General features: G+C 47.8%; 6 protein-coding genes across 9 annotated transcripts in view; 5 read left to right on the forward strand and 1 right to left on the reverse strand.

The window, feature by feature from the left end:
• The window catches only part of LOC125955575 (protein anachronism), an 8,576-nt gene extending 1,947 nt beyond the window's left edge, over positions 1-6,629 (forward strand). The window contains exons 2-6 of the mRNA XM_049686711.1: positions 2,585-2,812; positions 2,881-3,008; positions 3,109-3,333; positions 4,848-4,923; positions 5,013-6,629. Coding sequence (XP_049542668.1) covers positions 2,585-2,812; positions 2,881-3,008; positions 3,109-3,333; positions 4,848-4,923; positions 5,013-5,526 — 1,171 coding nt within the window. The 3' untranslated portion in view covers positions 5,527-6,629. The remainder of the gene's footprint in view (positions 1-2,584; positions 2,813-2,880; positions 3,009-3,108; positions 3,334-4,847; positions 4,924-5,012) is intronic.
• Positions 6,630-7,849: 1,220 nt separating this feature from the next.
• On the forward strand, positions 7,850-11,985 carry LOC125953698 (solute carrier family 28 member 3). Of its 4 annotated transcripts, none has more exons than XM_049683415.1 (8): positions 7,850-7,970; positions 8,974-9,173; positions 9,257-9,322; positions 9,756-9,963; positions 10,068-10,245; positions 10,325-11,104; positions 11,185-11,512; positions 11,583-11,985. In XM_049683415.1, the coding sequence occupies exons 2-8, from the start codon at positions 9,129-9,131 to the stop codon at positions 11,853-11,855; spliced, it is 1,878 nt and encodes a 625-aa protein (XP_049539372.1). In that variant the 5' UTR covers positions 7,850-7,970; positions 8,974-9,128; the 3' UTR covers positions 11,856-11,985. The 4 variants fall into 4 exon arrangements, with proteins under 4 accessions (XP_049539372.1, XP_049539370.1, XP_049539374.1 ...); XM_049683413.1 differs by lacking the exon at positions 7,850-7,970 and adding an exon at positions 8,006-8,899; XM_049683417.1 differs by lacking the exon at positions 7,850-7,970 and adding an exon at positions 8,006-8,899 and having other exon boundaries at positions 9,260-9,322.
• A 1,673-nt stretch (positions 11,986-13,658) lies between these two features.
• Positions 13,659-14,352, reverse strand: LOC125957742 (histidine-rich protein PFHRP-II-like). The gene is made up of 2 exons (XM_049690630.1): positions 14,223-14,352; positions 13,659-14,151 (listed from the first exon to the last, which is right to left on the reverse strand). Exons 1-2 carry the CDS (start codon positions 14,235-14,237, stop codon positions 13,804-13,806), a joined length of 363 nt encoding a protein of 120 aa, XP_049546587.1. The 5' UTR covers positions 14,238-14,352; the 3' UTR covers positions 13,659-13,803.
• A 1,086-nt stretch (positions 14,353-15,438) lies between these two features.
• Positions 15,439-16,326, forward strand: LOC125958027 (uncharacterized). Its single transcript, XM_049691118.1, has 3 exons — positions 15,439-15,525; positions 15,630-15,681; positions 15,753-16,326. Exons 1-3 carry the CDS (start codon positions 15,511-15,513, stop codon positions 16,289-16,291), a joined length of 606 nt encoding a protein of 201 aa, XP_049547075.1. The 5' UTR covers positions 15,439-15,510; the 3' UTR covers positions 16,292-16,326.
• An 869-nt stretch (positions 16,327-17,195) lies between these two features.
• On the forward strand, positions 17,196-17,918 carry LOC125957275 (uncharacterized). The gene is made up of 3 exons (XM_049689867.1): positions 17,196-17,333; positions 17,405-17,456; positions 17,534-17,918. The coding sequence occupies exons 1-3, from the start codon at positions 17,319-17,321 to the stop codon at positions 17,770-17,772; spliced, it is 306 nt and encodes a 101-aa protein (XP_049545824.1). The 5' UTR covers positions 17,196-17,318; the 3' UTR covers positions 17,773-17,918.
• Positions 17,919-19,498: 1,580 nt separating this feature from the next.
• On the forward strand, positions 19,499-20,216 carry LOC125957101 (uncharacterized). The gene is made up of 3 exons (XM_049689531.1): positions 19,499-19,615; positions 19,711-19,756; positions 19,905-20,216. The coding sequence occupies exons 1-3, from the start codon at positions 19,601-19,603 to the stop codon at positions 20,141-20,143; spliced, it is 300 nt and encodes a 99-aa protein (XP_049545488.1). The 5' UTR covers positions 19,499-19,600; the 3' UTR covers positions 20,144-20,216.
• The last annotated feature ends 1,155 nt before the right edge of the window (positions 20,217-21,371 follow it).

Genomic DNA, 21,371 nt, shown 5'->3' on the forward strand with positions numbered 1-21,371 from the left:
AGCTGCCGCATCCCTCTAAACTGCTTGAATGAACTCACCGTCCGTCATCGGCACCGTCACGTCCACTTGTGGGTGTGATTTAGACGATTTATCAACTTCATCTCCCGGGTGTGTGTGTGTGTGTGTGTGTGTGTGTGTGTGTGTGTGTGTGTGTGTGAGTGTGTGTGCAGGGGTACGAACAGCTGATGAATGGGTTTTCCTAGAATAGCGAAAGCGAGAACGGGGGCGTAACACGGCCCGCTGACAGTCCGCTGACGATGAGCCCTAGGGACGTTGGTGGTGGTAGCGGTCGGACCAAAGGGTTTCGCAATCGCAAAAGGTCCCAAAAGTCAGTGACCATACCAATGGTGGCCGACGTCTTCGTGTCTGGCGTGCGCACGAAGCTCGTCGCGATCATTCTAGCACCCCACCCCCCGGGGGGGGAGGTGGTTGAGAGGATCACATCGATGTCTCGATGACGTGCTCTAGCCATCTGCTACTAGCCACTCCGGTGTGTTTGTTGCTGGGAACACGTTGCTCACGAAACGAACGAAACGCCAGATGCGATGCTGGTCTGCATTCCATCATCATCATCATCGAGCGACGCTGCCTAGTGACGACAATGTGCCCGCCAACTAAGCGGCCCGCCAGTGCCAGATGTGCCAGATTGCACTTTGTAGAAACGACCCCGACCTTGGGACCGCACCGATTGCACTCAACGATTGCAGTGCGAACGTCGGCGTGATTTGCCTCTCGTCTCGTCTCACCGTCAGGAATGCAGGCCCAGAGCCTACTTGACGTGGCAACATAACCTACAAAAAAGAAGGGGGCCCTCAACGCCCGGGTTCCCACAGGACGACGACGACGACGACGACGGCGTGCGGCTTGCATAACGCATACGGCCAAGAGGACACACCAATCTGGACGCCTGGCTCGTCTCCTGTCGGCTGGGGGTCTCATCATTAGCACCTAAAGTGTGCATCGTGGAAAACCAGATAAGGGCTGCATCTGGGAGAGGGATGTTGCACTGAAAAGATGCCACAGAACAGAACGACGCAATACTCAACGCACTGCTCAACAACACAAAAGGATGCATCCCTGGGTGGAGTGCAGCAGCACTTTGGGTGGAAAACAAGGCACCATTTCAAGGTTAAGTCTTGGCCGGTCGGTCCTTCGGAATGTAGGTGATCTCGTTGCAGCAGGGTTGCGGGTGCAGCAAAACGGGGAGCATACGTGGAAAATTGTTTCCGGTTGTTGTTGTTTTTTTTTTGCCATGATTAGCCTGCACACAACACACTCTGCGACAAAGACAACGACGCCGCTGCTGCTTTGCTCGGCCACAGCTAAGCCCTCCCCCCGAAGTGTGGCGTTTGCAGCAGCCACAAGACTGGAGCATGTCGAACCGACCAACCGACCAGGCAGGCCGGCAGACCGGCAGGCCCGGGCGCCCGGGCTGTAATAATATAAATAATAATGAACAACTATCTGTCTAGACAGCCGGCAGACAGCGAGCGAGACACGGCAACACTGCGGTCTGCGGTCGGCTCGCTGCGATCGGCGGACGATTTCTGTTGCTTCATTCCCTCCGTGTGTCTCCGTTGCCCTGCTGGTGGTTCGGTTGCAGTCGAGTTGCAGTTACGCTGATGCACTCGTTTGCGTCTCACTCTGTCTCTCTCTCTCGTTCTCGCTCTTCTGCATTCGCTAGCGTTTCTCCCGACGTTCGTCGTCTGGTGGTGTGGTGCAGCGAGGGCAGTGATACTGCAACATGAGATAGGTCCCACCATTGGGAGCACACTGATTGCCACTATCCTCCACCGCTGCTGCTGCTGCTGCTGTTGCTGCTGCTGCTGAAGTGTTTGAAGAAGTGCATCGGCTTCCAGCGGGAGCTAGCAGGAGGACTTGGACTCGGATAGTTTTGAATAGAGCGCCCTCGCTGGCCCGGGGGCCCTTGGGCAGGGGGATGAATAGTTTAGCCTAGCAGCGAAAAGCCGCTTCACCGACCGAGAAGCCGGCCTAGAAGGCTGTACCTTCTACCTAATGCTCGCACAGACAGAGGCCCAGAATGAACCGTAGGTCTCGGCAAGATGCGATGAGGTAGACGACGACGACGGCGGCGGCGTCAGCGACGGCGGCCGAGCAGGGGGGCATGGGGTTGATTTGTCGCGCGTGGTTTTTCTCGCGTCTCGCGTGCATGTCGTAGACCTTGGCGAATGGAATGCAGCACCAGCAGCAGCAGCAGCAGCAGCATTCGGCAAAGAGCATGGGAAGAGGGAGGGGTGGATGCTGGAGACGCAACCGTCTAGCCGCTGTCTAGCGTTGTGGAGGGGTGGTGGCGGTACGCGAGACCTGTGGGCATGTGAGAGCTATTTATGAAAATGATGGCGCGTCACTCCGGCAGCTTCAATTGCCAGCACATGTTTCCCGTCTGGCTGCTGCTGCTGGGCGTTGTTGGAAGCAAATTCCATCGAGCGGCTGCTGAACCGCCTTCTGACGGCAATGCAGAGCTGCTGGATATATGCACCGTGTGTGCGTGCGTGTGTGTGTTGTCGGATCCAATGATGATTGACTTGATGACGTGGACGTTCCTTCCTTCCTTCCATCACAGATACGCCAACCAGATCATCCACAACATCATGCACAACATCGAGAGCAACATCATGCGGAATGACAGTGCCGGGCAGCTCGGTGCTACCCACGAGATGGCATTCTCGGCCGTCTGCGAGCTCCCGAAGAACACCAACATGAGCCAGTGGAACGAGGACAACACCTGGAACCTGTACTTCCGCCTGGCGCCCAACAAGCAGTACAGCTCCGTCAACTCGGCAATACTGAGGTAGGATGCACACCTCCCCTCTCCCGTTAAAGTACCTTACCTTAATCCGGGCTACTGGCTGCTTCCAGACTGTACATGAACGGTATCAACTCGACCGCGACGCGGAACCAACGCGGCGAATCGGACAACTGCAAGAATCCGGCCGAACAGATGATCCGCATTACGGCCTCGGTGTACTATCGGAAGAACCGCAAAGGTAAGATCCCGGCGAACAGCGCACAGCGGTCGAAAACAGTGAAGGGCACTCGCTCTCACCACCGGTTTTCTCTCTCTGTCTCTGGTCGTTCTGCCGTTAGACAATCCGTCACCGGAACGCAAGAAGCGCATCTGCAGCAGCATCACAATCACCCAGTCGTACCGTGGCTGGATCTCGATGGATACGCTGCTGGCGGTGAAGCTGTGGGACAAGCCGAACCGCAACTTTGGCATCGCGATCGACGTCGAGGATCAGGAGGATCGCCCACTGAAGGCGTCCGACTTCTTCCAGCCGCCCGACTGCTCGATGGCAAGTAAAACCAATGGTAAGTGTGTGTGGCTTCTGCCTGGCTTCTGTTGCTGCTGCCCGTTTACCTTCCAACATTCCGGCATTCGGGTCTTTTGATCGACGCAATTTCGCGACGAGCTCACTGAATTTCGGTGGCTAATAGTTGTAAACAACTATTGGTTAAAGCGCCACCAGCGCACCGGCGCCGCCAGGTGTTGCGATGTGTGTGTGTGTTATGGGAGACCTCCCAACATTCCAGCGGTGTACTATTCCCACGCGATTGTTTACGCATTTGGCGTGGTCGATTGGTACGGCGTCTATGGTATCGTCGTACCAATGCTAAGGAACCCATCATCACCGTCTGCGGACCGACTGCGCGGGCTCAGTGGTCTGTCTGTGGTGTAGAATAACCGGCTGACAACGGCAGGATCGCAACACCACGCGACGCTGCTCGTCTGATATCGCTCTAGACGAATGTGTGCGCGGACAGCAGCGTGACTTTTCATTCATTCGGGCGCGAATAGTACCTGGGGTACGCTGCTACGTGGTGGTGGCTCGCCGCGATGACATTCGATCCACCGCTAGACACAGCCACAACAGCCCTTTCGTACCGGCGAAGGATTACGCTTAGCTGGCGCTTTCGTGAGGCTTGCACCAGATGCGTTGCCCAACCTCCCCCCGCCTCCCCGGGACCAAACGGTGCTTCCGATGCAGACGACAGAGTAGTGCGCCTGAGACCTCCAAACCTCGAGCTGCGCAGCTATTCTGAGCAGCGCTGTGTTGACGGTTTTTTTGGATAGGATTTTTTCTTTGCCCTTTTTTTGAGAAGCGCATGGCGCTGTCCTGGCATCAATGCGTAACGGCATCGGCCCCCGTGCATTGCACCGTAGACCTTGAGACGCCTCAACCGTATGCCGTTGGTCAAATTTCCGGTCAGCTCGAAACCGATCGCAAAAATTATTAGAAAAGCAAAAATTGACCAACCCAGAGTAGATTGCTCGACAAGAAACGGAAGAAAATCGCAATCAGCCATCAGAGGACGTTTAGGTAACGTTACCTAGAACTGGACGTAAGTTGCGTGCTTTTCGGATGCCATCGTCATGCCACAAAGATAGAGAGTTGCTGCTGCTGCTGCTGCCTAATTCGCTTACTGCTAGCTCTGGTGTGAACTACTCGTTTTGTTTCTTTGATTACTTACACTGTTTGACCGTTAATGTTCGTTGATGTGTTTTGCATTTTGTTTTTTGAGAATTCCTTTTTAATTATAACCTCTACGTTTGCTGTGTGTGTGTTTAGATCGTGTTTGCCTGATTTATTAAGTCTTATTCAGCTTTTTCCCTTGCGAAGTTTAGCCGAATAAGCGTCTGCCTTGCAATGGTAACTGTACGGCGACTGTTAGGATTTTTGCATTACTGACTTCGCTTTGACTTGTTCCGTTTTGAGTTTTTTTTTATGTCTGGCGTTCGTTTGCTGTCGTTTAACGTTTGCCACCATTTAGTAGTAACCCCTCTAATTATTGTTCTTCTCCAACTCCGATCTCGTCCCTCACAGCAACAACCGCACTACCATGGAACTTTTTCCGAAAATCACTTGCATGGACCGCTGATGAAATGGACAATGTGCCACAGTAAGTGTTGCTGCCACTACTCGCCCCTACCTGGAGGATGGGAATCTAACGACTAACGCTGTTTGTGTGATTCTTCAACCAAATTACAGCCAGCCACGAATAGATATCGCTATTCACAAGCCTATGCATCACAATCATCGTACGTATCGCACCAAGCACCACTACGGGTACAATGTGCGCTACCATCCCTACAACGGTTCTACGACCGGTAGCTACTCCAGCAACTCGTACGACCAGGAACAGGACGTCGAAAGTCGGGCCGAGCGCAGCAGCAGCAGCAGCATCAACGGTGGCACCTCGGGCATGATCATCACCGCCAGCCAGCAACCGCATCATCATCATCACCATCATCAACCGCAGCAGCAGCAACTTACCCACCACTACAAACACCAACAGCAACAGCACCAGCATCAGCATCAGCAGCACCCGATCGAAGTGAAATTGTCACAGAAAAGGCGCCGCCATCTGGGTCACCGCACCAATGCCAGCAGCGCCCAAACGCCCCTTTCGTCGTCAGCGGAAAGTGAAGAGAACCAATCTGTCTCGGGGTCCAGTGCGTACGATTCGATCGCTTCCGGTTCGATGGAAGATCGGCAACTATAGGAAGCCCGGGCCCGGGTGGTGGTGGTGGTCATTGGTGCGAAGTGGTAGATCCGCTTCCGGAGCAGGAGCAAAGTAGCCGCACTAGCGCTAGTAGCAGTAGCCATGGTAACACTTTAACAGGTTGTAGTTCGGTTAGGCACTAGCCGTAGGGTTCTTAGATGTTAGAAAACTTCCCCGGCACGGGTCACGGTGGACAGGGCACCACCGGGCTCCCGGTACAATGCGCTTCCTCTTTAAGATACCACCCCCGCTCCCCCGCTTTCCCTTTACTCTGTTCCTTGGTTCCTGTTCCGGCCCGCCCTTTGTGAGTTCCTGTGCTTTCTAGTATATTGTACTTAAGTTGCTTCTCAGGCACGGCAGTGAAAAGGGAGCGGTCCGTAGTATGAGTATGATACCGATCGGATGATCGAAGGAGCGGAACGGAACAGTCCCGGACACCGCGTGGTTAATGCTGCGATGGTTAAGCTTTACACCGTCACGCGTACAGTTTGTTGTATGTGTTGACCGACCCTTTGACCGACCGGTGATGGACTGGCCCAGGCCCAGGAAACGCGAACAGATGGAGCGCCAATGGAGGATACTCGTGTAAATATTCATTTCCTCCCTTTCTTCTCTCGCAGGAACATCCATCCTCTTCATCCTTTCAATTTCGTGCCATCGCCCGTGGACCGTTGGCATACGGTGGTGTAGTCTTTCATGTAGATGTCTAGATGTAATGTATTTATTGTATTAAACTGCTGCTTCAGTGAGCTTACTCCTCCCTCCCTGATTTTTAGCCCCAGGACTTACATTTAATTGGCAGGATTCCCCCCATGTGCGATGTCTTGCTTAACCTCTCTTCCCTCGTATTAACTTTAGGTCGTGGCAACGAGTCACACTGCAGCATATTCGTAAACACGAGTTTTGTAAATACCCAGAGAGCAGGGACATAAGAGTGTGCCGGCGTGTCCACCCATTTCAGCTACAGTGAACATTACTTTGTAATCGCAGTAAGGATATGTAGTGGTCGCTGTTTTCTTTTTTGCCGATTTTCAAACAGTACGGTTCTTGCGTACTGATGTTTTTCGGCTGGCGAGGAAATTTAAAAATGTCTAAAGTAAAGCGTTCAATCGTAAGAAGATGGCGTTCTTGTGTGTAGCTACGGTTAAGAACATGACAAATAAATAATCCATAATAATTGATGATCCAGAACCCGTGAATGTTCCCTAACAAAGAAAGCAATTTCCCCCATTTTCATCTGGAACCGATGCAGCAAGGCAAGTCATGCAAGGCAGGGCATGCAAAATTATCAAAAATGGGTCTGCACCAGTCCCTAAACTACGGAGCTGTATGTTTATTTCGATTTTAATGTTTTATTGCGCTACGAATTCAATCATCTTACGAATATGAAAAGTGCCAAAGTGAAGTTAAGTGCCGATAAAGTACCATTTTCTTATGGTTATTGATTTTAATTAGTTTCCACGGATTTAGTTTTGATTTCGTTATCAGTTGTTGGTAATCTAACTTTTCTCGTTCCGTTCACCTCACAATATTCAATACTGGATTTCATCAGACTCTAACATGCAGATATTTTAGAATCACCTTGTTAAATCACCTTATCACCGCTGAAGCAGCTTATACCTGAACCGACAAGCGCCTAACTCAATTCCATTCGAAAGCCACCCCATGGTCGATAAGGTACCTTGGCCACCTTGGCTGCAATTTGGTTAGCTACCGTGCCGCAAGATAGGAACAAACGGCAAGAAATCGACCCTTTCACCCGTCCAAAAGTACCGCTCTGATTCGATCCGGTACATCCTGGTTGTCTTATCTTAATACCGAAAGTCCGATTAGCACAATACAGCAACGCCCGGCCCACGATAGGAGGGAACCACACGAATGCAACTTTTATCGCGTCTCCGGCAGTCTAGTAGGTAGTCTTGAGCTTACGCATTACCTATCGGAGGAGGCACTAGCGTACCATCAGCTCCCGGACGAACGGTAATAGCGACTGACGACAACGTAGGATACGCGACGACAATCAACCGCACGGCGAGTTCTTATCACGCGCCGCTGTGAGCTGCTTCGCGCAGACGACAATAACGCTGGGTGCTACGAGGTGGGCGCGTGCGCTCCGGTACCATCGCGGTGGTTATCGCGTAGCCTGCACCTCTGCCCCAGCACCTAGTGGGCTCGCCAGTATCATCGACACCCACACGAGGGGTCCCATTGTTCCAAGGCGTCTGAGATATCAAAAGATGCGCGATGCTATGGCAGAAGGGGGTGGTTGTTGTTGCTGTGAGTGTGTGTGTACCGCGTCAGACGTAACACGCGCGCCGTGGAGCAATATTTGAAGCATCGTAGCAATCCACTCGATGGTCAGTTTGATTGAAACCGGCGCCCGATTAACAGACCGGTGACCGGTGAACCTCGATCCCTCGCAGTTGCACGCAGTTAAGCTGCAGGTGAGTAGATCCCCCACCAAGGCGCGAGGTGGCACCGTCGGTGGCTACACGAGACGCCACCGCAGCTGTGCAGTGAGCAGAATGAAGCAACCTCACGAACGCACATGTGCGACCTTGCTCGTTGTGATTCATTGTGTTTGTGTCGTGGATCGCGTGGTCCACCACCAGCAACAGCAACAGCAGCAGTAGCAGCAGCCACAAGTGTTTTCACCGTCATAGAGTGGCCTAAGAGGAGGGGTTTCCCCTTGAAATACCAAAGCAGAGTAGTATGCAGTGCAGTGGCATAGAGGGATAGAGCCCCAAGAACAGGGACCAGCTGTCTGACCGGACATACCAGGGACCTAATCACGTGGGAACACGCGGTTCAACGGTTGGTGGCATCAAGTGGCACCGAGCACTTCATCATCGAAGGTCGAACTTGAATGGGATGAGAGACAGAGAGAGAGATATAACGGATGCGTACCCCATCATTCCATCTGATACATCACTGTCAGAAGCCAGAGAAAGGGGTGTGTGTGTGTGTGTGAGGTGGTGGTGGCGCCCCGTACTGAATGATAATGAGTTCGCAGGTGATAGTGATTCGACTGGATTACTCACCGGTTACGAGGCCATTAGCATGGAACGAGCATCATTGGCATGGCGTCGCTCTTCTATGCTCACACTCCTCGCATAACGCCTTGATCCCGGTGTTTACAGAGACACCTGTTTTGGGTAGATGCTGGTGCGTGGCGCATCATCGTGTCGCCATCGGATGTGTGTGTGTGTGTGTGCTGTTGGTGGTGGCCGGAATCAAAACAAGTTTCGCGACGACGCAAAGCTCGAGCCCGAGCAAAAGTACGCGCGCTCGCAACTCTGTGGCCGCCGCCACCGTCGCCGCCACAGACGTCGTTAGAGCGTTCTGGTGTTAGGAATGGGATTGTGACCAAGTAGTGCGTTCGTGAGCCCCGGCAAGAGTGCTGCATTCTAACAACCCCAGGTGGTTCTGTTCTTGTGAATCTTCCAGAGCGGAGAAGCAGAGCCGAATCAACACAGAGGGTACAGGGCGACATGTGCCAGCAGAGGAGGTTCTGCCGCTAAGACAATCGCCCGTGAGTGAGACCAGAGTGAGTGTTTGTTAGAGTTTGATCGGTATAACCAGCGACAGCAAAACCACACGCCATGAGCGGTATTCAGAATGATTCCTTCGTAATGACGGAGATCGAGGTACGTCCTGTAAAGGCTTCCGATTCACGATCAATGACCTCCCCTCGAAATGACACGCTCTCTCTCTCTGGCTTATCCACTAGCAGGATGATGGTTCCAGGCTTACCAAACGCAAATCGAACGGCCTATCGTCGTCGACTATCGTGGAGGTACGTAACAACTGCACAGAAGTTTGCCAAAAAGAATGTCAAGAAGTAGCTTAAACCCCGCCATCGTTGCAAAGCCCATAGTCATAGTCATCGCCATGCCGCCGGCTGCGGGGTGGTTTTGTGGGTTGTTTTTCGTCGTATTATCTCCCTATAAACCTGTTCCTGTTCGGTCTGACGTCGTCTTACGGTCCCCCGGTGGAGGTGGTGATCGTGCGCCGGTACAATGGGTCATTATCACGTACCAGACGACACACCTTATCTCAATTGCATTTATATTTTTCGGCTTTCCGACCAGTTCCTGTTTAGTGCCGGTCCAATTCAGGTACTGGGGCACTCCACAAGACAAGACAGGCTCCTCCAATTAGGGTTGAAGTTTTGTGTGAGTTAGTGTGTGTGAGTGTGCGTATACTAACGCTCGCGGGCATCTTTGTAGGATGTACCATCACTGACCACCGGTCCAAATGGTGCAAATGACTATGTGGAACGGACGGAAGGAACGGAAGGCGCAACGGGACGGTACGACCGATTCACCGAACTGCTCGAGCACCATCGGCATCACATCAAGCTCGGTGTCTACGTCCTGCTCAACGTTGTGGTGATTGTGTTTTTCGGGTTTGCCACCAATTACTATCTGGAGTATGGTAAGTTTGATTGATGAGGTCGCCGTATTGCCACCGGGCACGCGGTGAATCCTCTTTCGTTTGTTTAACATTTCCTCCTACCCTCCTCCCTTCGTTCCCGCCAGAGGAAACCACGTGTGGCATGCAGTGGTGCGATGGTTACGGCATGTTGGTGCTACTCGTCGGTTTCGTGTATCTGGGGCTACTGTACTACCACGTGGCGAAGCCATTACTGTCGGACCACTTCAAATCGTGGATCGTTCGCCCGGTGTCCAAGTTCCTCGGGCGCATCACGCAGCTATGGTGAGGAGAAGGTTTCGAAGGTTGTTTCAAGATGTCCCTTTTGCTAATATGTTTGCGAATTTCCCATTCCCATTTTAAGGTATATCCGGTTAGGAGCCGTCTGCCTAGTGCTGGCCGGATTCGGCGTGTTCTGTTACTTCGAAACACGCGATCAAACCGAACGGCTTATCTCGCTCTCCGGTATGGTCATCCTGCTCATCATTGCCTTCCTACTGTCCAAGCATCCAACGCGCATCAACTTCCGACCGGTGGTACTGGGTGTCGTCTTTCAGTTTCTGCTCGGTCTGTTCTGCATCCGGTGGGAGGTGGGCCGGAGCATCTTTTCGTGTGTCGGCGATAAGGTGGCCACCTTCCTCAACTACACCTCGGCCGGTGCCGCCTTCGTCTACGGACAGGTGCTGGTCGGTGGTGGCGAAAACGAGTTCGCCATCTTTGCCTTCTCCGTCCTGACGGTCATCTACTTCTTCAGCTTCTGCATCTCGATCCTTTACTACCTCGGTGCGATGCAGTGGGTCGTCCTGAAGCTCGGCTGGATCCTACAGTCCCTCCTTGGGACGACCGTGTGCGAAAGTGTGATCGCGGCCGCCAACATCTTCCTCGGGATGAGCGAATCGCCGCTGCTGGTCCGACCGTACCTTAAAGATCTCACCCACTCCGAGCTACACTCGATCATGACTTCGGGATTCGCGACCGTTTCCGGTACGGTGCTGGCGGCGTACATCTCGTTCGGTGCGAACCCGGCCCATCTGATCACGGCGAGCGTGATGGCGGCCCCGGGGGCTCTTTGCTTCGCCAAAATGATCTACCCCGAGACGCAGGAGAGCAAAACGCGATCCGACAACATCCAGATGGAGGAATCGTAAGTGCCACCGAACGGTCTCGTCCCCGCTCCGTGGAAAACGTGACATCTAATCCGAGTGTTCCTTTCTGTTTTGCTAGCACCGATTCGTCTGTCCTGGATGCGGCCAGTAATGGTGCGAATGCGGCCACACCGCTCGTCCTTGGAATCATCGCCAATCTTGTCGCGTTTGTGGCGTTCATCGCGTTCCTGAACGGCGTATTGGGGTGGTTGGGTATGCGGGTCGGCTGGGATGATGTTTCGCTGGAGAACATCTTCGGTGCCGTCTTCCGGCCACTCGCCTACGTCATGGGTGTGCCGTGGGATGATAGCTACTATGTTGGCAAAGTGATCGGCATCAAGATGATCGTGAACGAGTTCGTCGCTTTCGAGCGCCTCGGAGAGTTCATCAAGGAGCAAGTTATCTCGGTAAGTTGGGGCAACGAGACGAGAAGGTAATGTGAAAGGATAGCAGTGACAGTCGTTTCTCTGTTTTCAGCCTCGATCAGCCGCCATCGCAACCTATGCCGTCTGTGGCTTTGCTAATCCCAGCTCGATGGGCATCATGATTGGTACGCTCAGTGCGATGGCTCCCGATAAGCGTAATGTCATCACGTCGGTTGCGTTCCGCGCCTTCCTTACCGGCTCGATCGTGTGCTTCATGACGGCCAGCATCGGGGGGCTGCTGATGGACGAAACGATATTTAATAATTTTGGAAAATCCTTCCCGCTGGAGCCATCGTTGACGAATGGCACGCTAGGCGGAATCTAGGGGAAAGAGGTGGTGAAGATGAGAGGGGAGGGCTTGGGAGGAACATGTATGTTCAATGTTGATCAGTATTTTGGACGTGTATGTTTGTTAATTTCGCTAATAAAGTACCCGATAGTTCCTGTTTTAAGTACTGACACGTTTTCGAGTAATCATTAAGTAGTTTAAATGTAATTTAGCGATTTTTTTTTTAACGAATCGGTTAAGATTTACTTTTTATTTATTGATTATTGAACTTATTAGACAACAACACAAAAGGGAAATTATCATAACGCGGGGTTGAATCATCTGCATTTTTAAATTGAATTAAACTTCGTTGAATAGTGTTGCTATGCTACATAATCTTAAGTATTTCTATGTCCTTCAGCTATGGGTTTTGTTAACAGAAATAGATTAGCACAGATCTTATGCTTCAAATTCATGTATACGGTCTTTTCGCGGCATAAAAATTGAATCATCGAAAATCGGCAGATCATAAAAGAGATCATGCCGGTAATTGCCATTCAATGGTAGGTGTTCGGAAAGCTCACGGATTTTCCGTTAATCTCGTACTAATTCTTTGTAATTAACATTTAACTTAAACCCTTATTTCGTCTAGAAAAAGAAATCTTCTGAAGAGAAAGATTCGCGAATATTTCGTGATATTCCGAAGTAAAAAAAAATCACATGGTCGAGTCAATTTTGACTGAAACTACGCACGCCGAACACATTGTTCGAAATTCAGCAATTCAGCGAACTGCAATAATACGATGGACGAATATGTGGTCAAAAACATTTGGAAAAATCGATGGAGCCGTGAAAAATTTATTTTAACTTTTTTGTTAAATTTTGATCATTTCAAATTTATGCTGTGAATTTTGTACATCAATCGAAGTCAAACTGACACAGCTGCAGATTTAAACAAAAGGTCAAGAATAAGCTTTAGTCCATAACTTTAATCAAACATCATAAGCGGTGGGTTTTGAAGGTCAGTATATTTCTTCCAACTTCCTCAAACATCAACTATCGATCTCAATAACCGAGAAAAGCATGAAATTCTTACTAAAATTATTATTTCGTGAATTTCAAAAATATGTGAAGTGAATAAATGTGAATATATTTTTGTAACGCGCTGTACCATCTCATGTGTTCGTGAAAGCTCTGATTTTTTGGTGTTTAAGCTTAACCAAATGTCCTTACATCTGTGCCGCTGCAAAACCTATACAAAATTTGCACTATACCCTTAATCTAAATTTTTACATATTTTATACCTTTTCGTCCTTTTGCGATTAGTTTTCAATAAAAAACGTAGCCCATATTACATTTTGGATCGTTATCACAATGTGGTTTGCGGTGCGAGAAAGCTAAATTTCAATCATTTCAAAGATCATTAGGTTAGGGATTAATGCACAATGATTTGTAGGTAGTTTTCTTTAATCTCTCACGGTTTTTCAATTCCGAACTGCATGGCTGAGATTTTAGAAAACGAAAGTATGTAGAAAGAAGATCGCGTGCGCTTGATGCAGCTTACCTTCGCTTTGGTTAATACCTACTCATACACATCAACAGATTTTCCGAATCACACATCGATTAGTTCCATAATGCATATCTAACGGACGGAAACTGTTATCTGATGGAGTGCAAAGTCCTCCGATGAAGAAGCGAAGAAAAAAATATCCAGGCTATTCAAGTGCAAAATTGATGTAAGTTGTAAAAGATCGGCTTGGGTTGTAGAGTTGCTTTTTGCTGCTGTGCTTCATGAACCTGTAATCTTTATTGCACAACGATTTTTCCTCAGCAGTTTAGAAGATGAAACGGGCGTTACGTTGGAATCATTTTTTATTTTCACGCAAAACACATACAAAAAAAACACAAATTACATACATTAACAAGTCAGATTTAAACTAGTAATCGTACAGCCGTTTAGCTGTGAGGACAGCCGTCGTCTCTCAGTATTGAATAGGCATATTCGTCAATAGCCGTATCCAGTCTTGTGGTGCGATGAAGCGGTCTCTTTGGTAGGTCCGTGATGCGTCGTCGCATAACCATGGGGAGTGTCCTTCGGCTGCTGCTGATGCAGGCTCTTGCTGGAGTGAAGATCGTTATGGTGAGCCTCGCTGCGATGGTGGGAGTCCTTGCCAACGTGAGTAGCAGTATGCTTCTCGTAGCCTCCATGGTGCGTTGGTTGATATTTCGGTGCTTCGGGCGTTGTTGCCGCGGCATACGAGTGGGCTTCATGCGACACCTTTTCCGTGTGTCCGGTTCCTCCTACATGGCCTGTGCTGTAAGCACAAACCGACGTAATGCAAAGTAAAACAATCTAACAAGGCGAGAAGTTAGTTTAAATGAAGGAAACTGGAACTTGGAACCGGGAAGGAAAAGGATACTTACCATTGCAGCGTTCATTTTGTGCGGTGTTATTTTATATCTCTTTAAAAGTTTGAGGAACACAATTTGTACTTTACACACCGGCAGACGATCTGATACTGATGATCGCAGGACAACTGTTACCTGCTTTAAATGGTGCTTTGCAGAGCTATTCTTCTTTGCTGTCCCAATGTTGGTAGCACTGAGTATCGGAAGTTCATTCCAGAACATTCTTCGATTGGAGAATGAATACTAATTCGAAAATGGAAACGATAATTCCACAACTAGTATAATCGATACCCATATAACCGTAAAATGTTTCATTTATTGATAGATATTTTTTCTGTTTAGGAAATAATGAAGCACTTTTTTAAAAAATGTTTTTCCATCAAAATTACGGATGAAAAGTCTTATGTCGGCCTCGCTTATTCGAGAAAAGTATGACATTGTCGATTATTGGCGACATTGTCGATTATTCCACGTACTTGCCAAATTGGTTTTCTGCCAAGTGGTTTTGCCAATTAGTCACTCTTATTTTGATTCTTGGCTTAACCCTGAAGAACCCAAGCCGTGTTATCTCTCAACCGAGCCTAGAACGAACATTTACGTCGAATTTCGGTAGAATAGAATTTTGGTTTTAGTCTCGTCACAATGTGATAATGTTTCTAATGAAAACAGAGAATGTTGCTTTCTTAAGCAGCACGGTGAAAGATGCGTGAAATGTGAAGTAAAAATTATAGGACTATGATTTATGAGTGACCCAAGAACATGTTGTTGTTTTCTTATTATTAGTTACAAAATTAACGGACTCGGCTGACTATTATTATTTACTAAATAAATTGGAAGCAGTAGGGTGATATCTTATCTGTTATTGTCATAAAGAAGAGGCGAACAGTTGGGTATAGAAGTGTTATATTTATTTTAGATAGGCGTGCGTCATTCATCAATTGTTCCATCAGCGCGGTTGATTGTTATATTGGTAGATGGGCTTCATTGGAACGATTGAATTGCATATTCCCCTGCTCATCGTGACCAAAACATGTTTCTACTCTAGAAGGAATGATTATGCCGTACCGCTCACTTCTTCGTGTCCATCAATGCTTCCCTGGACTGGATTCCCGATGGGAAATACCAGACGATTACAGCAAACGCGTAGAGCTGATATAGCATAATGATAGAATCATGTGATTTTCGTTCATCGCTGCATCATTTAAAAGCAGGCAGTGAAACGTTCTAACGCATCAGTCCGTTATTGAAATCGAACACGTTTGCGTTGGTTGAGAGAGAGAGCATAGAAAGTAAAAGCTAAAAAATGGCGAAATTATTGGTAAGTTCTCATAGATGTTTTAAAATGATCCTCGCATGTATTTTGCTTGCGATCGAATATGCCATTGATCTGTAAACGATGACTAACATTCTTCGTAATCGTAGGTTCCCTTGTTTCTAGCACTGGTTGTGATGGTGGCCGTTACTACCGTTGAAGGTGAGTAAATGTTGAAATGAAGTGTTAGTTAGTGATTGTTGTACTATAGCATTATGATCTTCTATTTACAGCCCACCACGGACATCGAAGAGAGGGTGGTTGGCATGGCCATGATCATAAGCATGGTGGTCATGACCATACCTGTGGTCATCATGGTGGAGGTGGTCATCATGATCATGGAAAGGGTGGTCACCACCACCACCACCACGACGGTACAAGGCGACATGGTGGACCTTATGATGGGAATCGCCAAGGTGTTGATGGGAATAATTATGAACCGCCACAATACACCACACCATCCACTCAGCCCACTAGCCAGCAGACGGTTACCGTTCATTCACCTTCAATCTACAGTAGTGATAGCGGGTCTTCGTCAACAAGAAAGGATAGTGACACTGTGACTAGTACCTCAAACTATAACAGTAATAGCGGCTCTTCGTCTTCAAACGAAGGTACTGATAGTTTCTCAAGTCCTCACGATTATAGCGGTTCTTCGGTATCAAGCCACGATTCCATATCTCCGTTCTCAAGTGACGATAGCAGCAGTGATTTCCCTACTTTAAAAGTTTCTAATCAGGATCAAGAAGAGTTTGAAACAACTATTTTATAAAAAAGGATTCCCTAATAGATGTAAACAGCGACTTAGGAAGTTCTACATGTGATCTCCATCACACTGATTGCTAGAAATGCAAATGTTGTAATAAAATTTGACAAAAAACCTACCTACACTAATTTGTACGTGATATCTAATCGATCTCATGAAAGTCCATGTGAATGCTTTCGATCCAGTGCGGTCAAGTTCTGGCAAGTCATGCTAAATGAGTCCACTGTTTCATGATCCGCGAATGGTAAGATAAGAAAAACATAACGTACACTTTATGCTCGACGGTACGACGCGCACTCGATCGAGAACCAAGGTTCAGAAGATGCGAACAATCGCAAGGCAACAAGCAACATTGAAGTTTGAAAATAATTTAAACTATTGATACGTTGGGTCACCCTTTTTAGTACATCACAAATCAAGCAACCCTGACCCCCTGCGCTATCAGTGGAGCTGACAGTTGGGTAGTATAACGGCTTGGTATTGCTCCATCATCGAGGCGAATTTAAATACCAATAGCAAATTAAGGGTCAAAGTATTTAGTGTTGAAAACTATATTTTAGCTCTATTTATGAGTGGAATATCACAGGAACCGGAAATCGGACTCAGAAAGCAAAACGCCCCCGTTGATGTTCAATCAAATGTGGTGCGACACCTTCCCTTTCCCTAACGTGCCTAGTAAACAGAAATTCAAAATTAAATGTTGGAAAACCGAATTGCGCTAAGCATAGTCTAAATCTATTCTTGATAACAATTCATAAGAATATTCATTATTACTGATGGTATCAGTTAATCCGATCGTTTATGTTATAATAACAATTGCGAGCTAGTTTTCCGAGAAGCAATCTCAAGGGTTAGGATCCAGATAGGTTGCTTACTGATTAGACATAGATACTCGTAATCAATCGGATGATGTGTATGCTGTGCTCGATCTATAAAAGAAGCAAGTAAAACGTTCGAAGGAAACAGTCCGTTATTGGAATCGAACACGTTTGCGGTGAGCGATTGTGAATTTAAAAAACAATAATCATAAAAGATGGTGAAGTTGTGGGTAAGTTTTAAGCAAATATTTACGGATTAAGTGATGGAGTAAAACGTTTTAGTATGGAATCGTTTTTGCAGGGTCCTCTGCTTCTGGCACTAGTTGTCATTTTGGCCGTTGCTTCGGTTGAAGGTATGTAATAGATAACAATGAAAGACAATAAAAAATAATCAATTAATTAATTTGGTTGTGTTTGTTTGTATTTACAGCGAGCCACGAGACAGAAAATGCCCCAGAACGTAGCAACCACGGTTCGCATGGAAAATGCGGTGGGCATGGCGGCCATTCTGGACATCACCATAATCACGATCATGACCACGACCATAGCCATGACCACGGAGAAAATCGAGGACATCATAAGCACGGGGAGGGCCACCATCACAGCGCAGGAGAGGAGCCTAGCAAGGCCAATCATAAAGAACACCATGAGGCAAAAGATGATGCCTGAAAAGGAGATTAGAAACGAAGGAATGAAGCCCTGAGATTGATATATCTAAAAGTAAATGAAACAGTTTCGGTAATTTTAGAACACGTGTTGTCTTTGAAATGAACATACCGCAATAAATTGATAATTCAAAGTGCAACAATAACGTATACGAGTTTTCTGATTTAGCCATAAAGTATTTATTTCGCGTATCCACGTTATAAAAAATCATATAATATGCAATTTACTCTTACTTCCTTGAATAGATCCGAGTAAGTTAAACACATTTTACTGTTAAGTCGTAATCCTAAGCATGCTATTACATCGATAAGACACCACTTTTAAATGGAAAACGAATACGAACGTTCCATCCAGAGTTTTAGTGTGTAAACATTCCACACTATCGGAAGCAAAATCTACCATTCCCTGAGCTGTTTATGAAAGTTTCCCGCCCTTCGTTGTAAAAAAAAGTGATCCCAAATCACAACACCTAGTAGCAAATATTTTGTTTTTAAATTATCTTCCTTATAGATTCAACCCAGGATTCCCCGAGATAGATGATCATGATCATAGGCGAGATCTGCGTAAAAGATTTGCTTTTGTGGTAGGTGAAGACCCACAAAATTGATATATCTACAACCGTATAGAAAGAGAAATATCACGACACAGAAACATAGAGTTTGTTGCATTGAAATTGATATGTTATTCGTTGCCTACAAAACACAATTTTCATACAATAAAAATTGATCGATTAAAACTTCGGCGAAGTCGCGATGTAATCAATATCTGCCCAATTTGGCCGTTGAAACATACATTAAATATATCAAGATCATCTTCAAAACTGAAGTTAATAGCAAATCGTTTTTTTTCCGTTGGTCTGAAATGACATCATCCGTACACAATTTAAGTACACCTTTTTATTTTGAGCAACTTCTTTAACGATTGACCCATAAACAGTCGGCAGCTGGTTGGCTCGTGGCTCTAGAGGTGGATTGAATAACTAGAACTGATTGTGGGCTATCAGTTGCAGCTTTTCGATGATAGACTACTGGACCATTGGAGGCCCCCCCATATAGCTTAAACTCAAAATCAGAGCACCAACAGGACACAAACGCGCCCGCGCGCGCACCCGCAAAGATGACGAGTAAATGTAGAACGCGATCATCGCGATCACGATGTAGACGCTACATTTCGCAACGACATTCAACCCGTGCCGGTATCAACGAGGCGCAAACAGGCCGGTATCAGGCAAGCTCGTTCTAATCGTCATCTTTTGGCGTTGTGTGTTTTGCTACAATCTGCTCTGGCAACGCAACGAGGGTATCAGTGTTTTCATAAAAGATCGAGAAAAAAAAATCATCTCATTCAACAACATTAACTGGGGGATTTTTTTTAACGATTTTATGTAAAGTTTGTTTACACACAGCCAAACCGGTTGTCGTGTTTTCGTTGGTTAGAACAGGATGGCGCGGTGACGATGCTCAGGGTTTTCCTGTGTTATTGTCCGGTGGACATGTGGGGCTAAGGCGATAGCCGCAATCTACAGTTTGCCCTCAAAACCAAGATGACCCGAGGTTGAGCGCTAAACCGACCGGCAACACATGCACCTGATGGACCCCACAAACACGCACAAATACAGCTTCCTCTACAGGGATGTGCCGAAACGGGTTCGGGCTTTTTGTTTTTTTTTTTTTTGAGAATCGCCAGAATCATGCCGCGGCGAAAGGCGCCTATATAAGCCGTGAATGGCGGGGATCAGATTCGTCAGTTCCCTACAGAACACACAGTAAGTCAGTTCGTATTCGTTTTGCCCGTTGTTTGTTGAAGAGAAGAAACAAGTTACATCTCCGTCATGGCAAAGTTTGTGGTACGTTCGCAGGTCCCAGCCGTGAGCTCCGGTCCGGTGAAAATGTGTGCAACGGTGAATTACTTTCGATCTATCTCTGCGGTTTCTCTTTGCAGGTTTCGTTCGTCCTGTTGCTGGTTGCGGTTGTGATTAGCGTACAAGGTAAGTCCCGAACAGTGCGTTTGGCCGTCGTGTACTCATGTGTACAAGTGACGTTAAATCCGGCGATAGTTTAACCCGAATAGAACGTTCTACCGGGCTGCAAATTCTACTTTCATTTACGTGAAACTTTACGTTTCTGTCGCCTTAGGTCAGGGTCATGGAGGTGGTCATGGCCATAACGATGGTCATGGAGGCCATGGAGGATTCCAGGGAGGCCATGGACACGGAGTACAGGGCCATGGAGTGCAGGGCCATGGAGGACAGGGCGGACACGGACTAGCCCACGATCAGCACGGTGGACAGCACGGTGGCCACGGTGGTTTTGGACACGGCAAGGCTGGACACGGAGGTCAAGGTCACCAAGGGTACAAGACACACGGATACTAATCAACGCATCGTTAGCTCGTAGAAAGGATGGAATAAACTATTCCGGTGATTTACCCTTTTTTTTTATAAATAATTTGTCTCTTCAATTCGCTTCCGCATCAAACGATATCACGAACCTCCCCCCTGTGTTCCGTAACAGCAAAAGAAGATCTCGGTGGTAGAAACTAAAGCGCATAGGCGCCGCGGGTTACCACGCCGTGATTTGCATACTCGCCCTATCAGATGATGTTTGTTTACAAATACTGGAAGCATCTTGAGACATGGATGCTGCAAGAAGCCATGGATTCGATTATGGAAGAAGCAAGACATCTGCTCCTAGAGTCGCCCAAAACAAATACAGGTCCACAAAACGCGAGTCAACGACAGAGAGAGCGGTTGGTGTTGCTGAAGAATGGAAAAAAAGACAAGACGCATATTCTCGCTATCATTGACATTGAGCCGGCCTGGCATGATGTCATCGTTCTGTAACATCGTTAAGATGTGGCATCATGATTGCAACAACAAAAAACACACAAACACACACGGGCGTTAGGTGCTCGTACCGGCATTTGTAACGACTCTTGTAATTAAAGACATGCAGAAATGGACATGTTGTTGGTCGGTGGAAGAAAATAATAATAATGAAAAAAAAATCCCTTGTACGCTTGACGATGATCTCAAGCAGAACGCTGACTCTCGCATTCGTCTGTGTCGTTATCAGAAATTTGGTTAATTACCTACGGCCCTGCAAAACCGGCCGGCATCGGAGGCGGGCTGTCGCGAGGTCCGTAGTAAAACCAGCAAAGACGCAGACGCGGCGCCATGGCAAGAACAAGAACCGCAAAAGGGGAATCGTCGAGCGAAAGGAGCTGTGGCGAAGAGGAGTCGGAGATGGAGCGGCCGAAGAAGAATCTTTTACCAAATACCGAACCGGTCTGACAGGTTTTTTGTCGTGTTGTTGTTGTTACCCCTGTATTAGCCGTTCTAAGAGCTAATTTTACCGCGCAGATTAGAGCTGGAGGGAAGAGGCGAACGCCAAGAATCACGACGCACAACGCGCACCGCACGCCGTTTGGTAAGCTGTGCGAAGGTGGCCGCGAGGGGCCAGTGGTGGTCTGATAGTAGCCAGAGACGCCAATTTGCTTGTCCTGTGTGTTGTGTGTGTGGTTGGTCGCGCTCAATGTTCTGGAGCGGATCATCATCAGTGTGCTGGCGCGGTATTCACCGTTGGAGAGCCGTTTCCTTCGCC

The sequence above is a fragment of the Anopheles darlingi genome, chromosome 3 (assembly GCF_943734745.1).
Source record: "Anopheles darlingi chromosome 3, idAnoDarlMG_H_01, whole genome shotgun sequence".
Classification (NCBI taxonomy): Eukaryota; Metazoa; Arthropoda; class Insecta; order Diptera; family Culicidae; genus Anopheles; species Anopheles darlingi.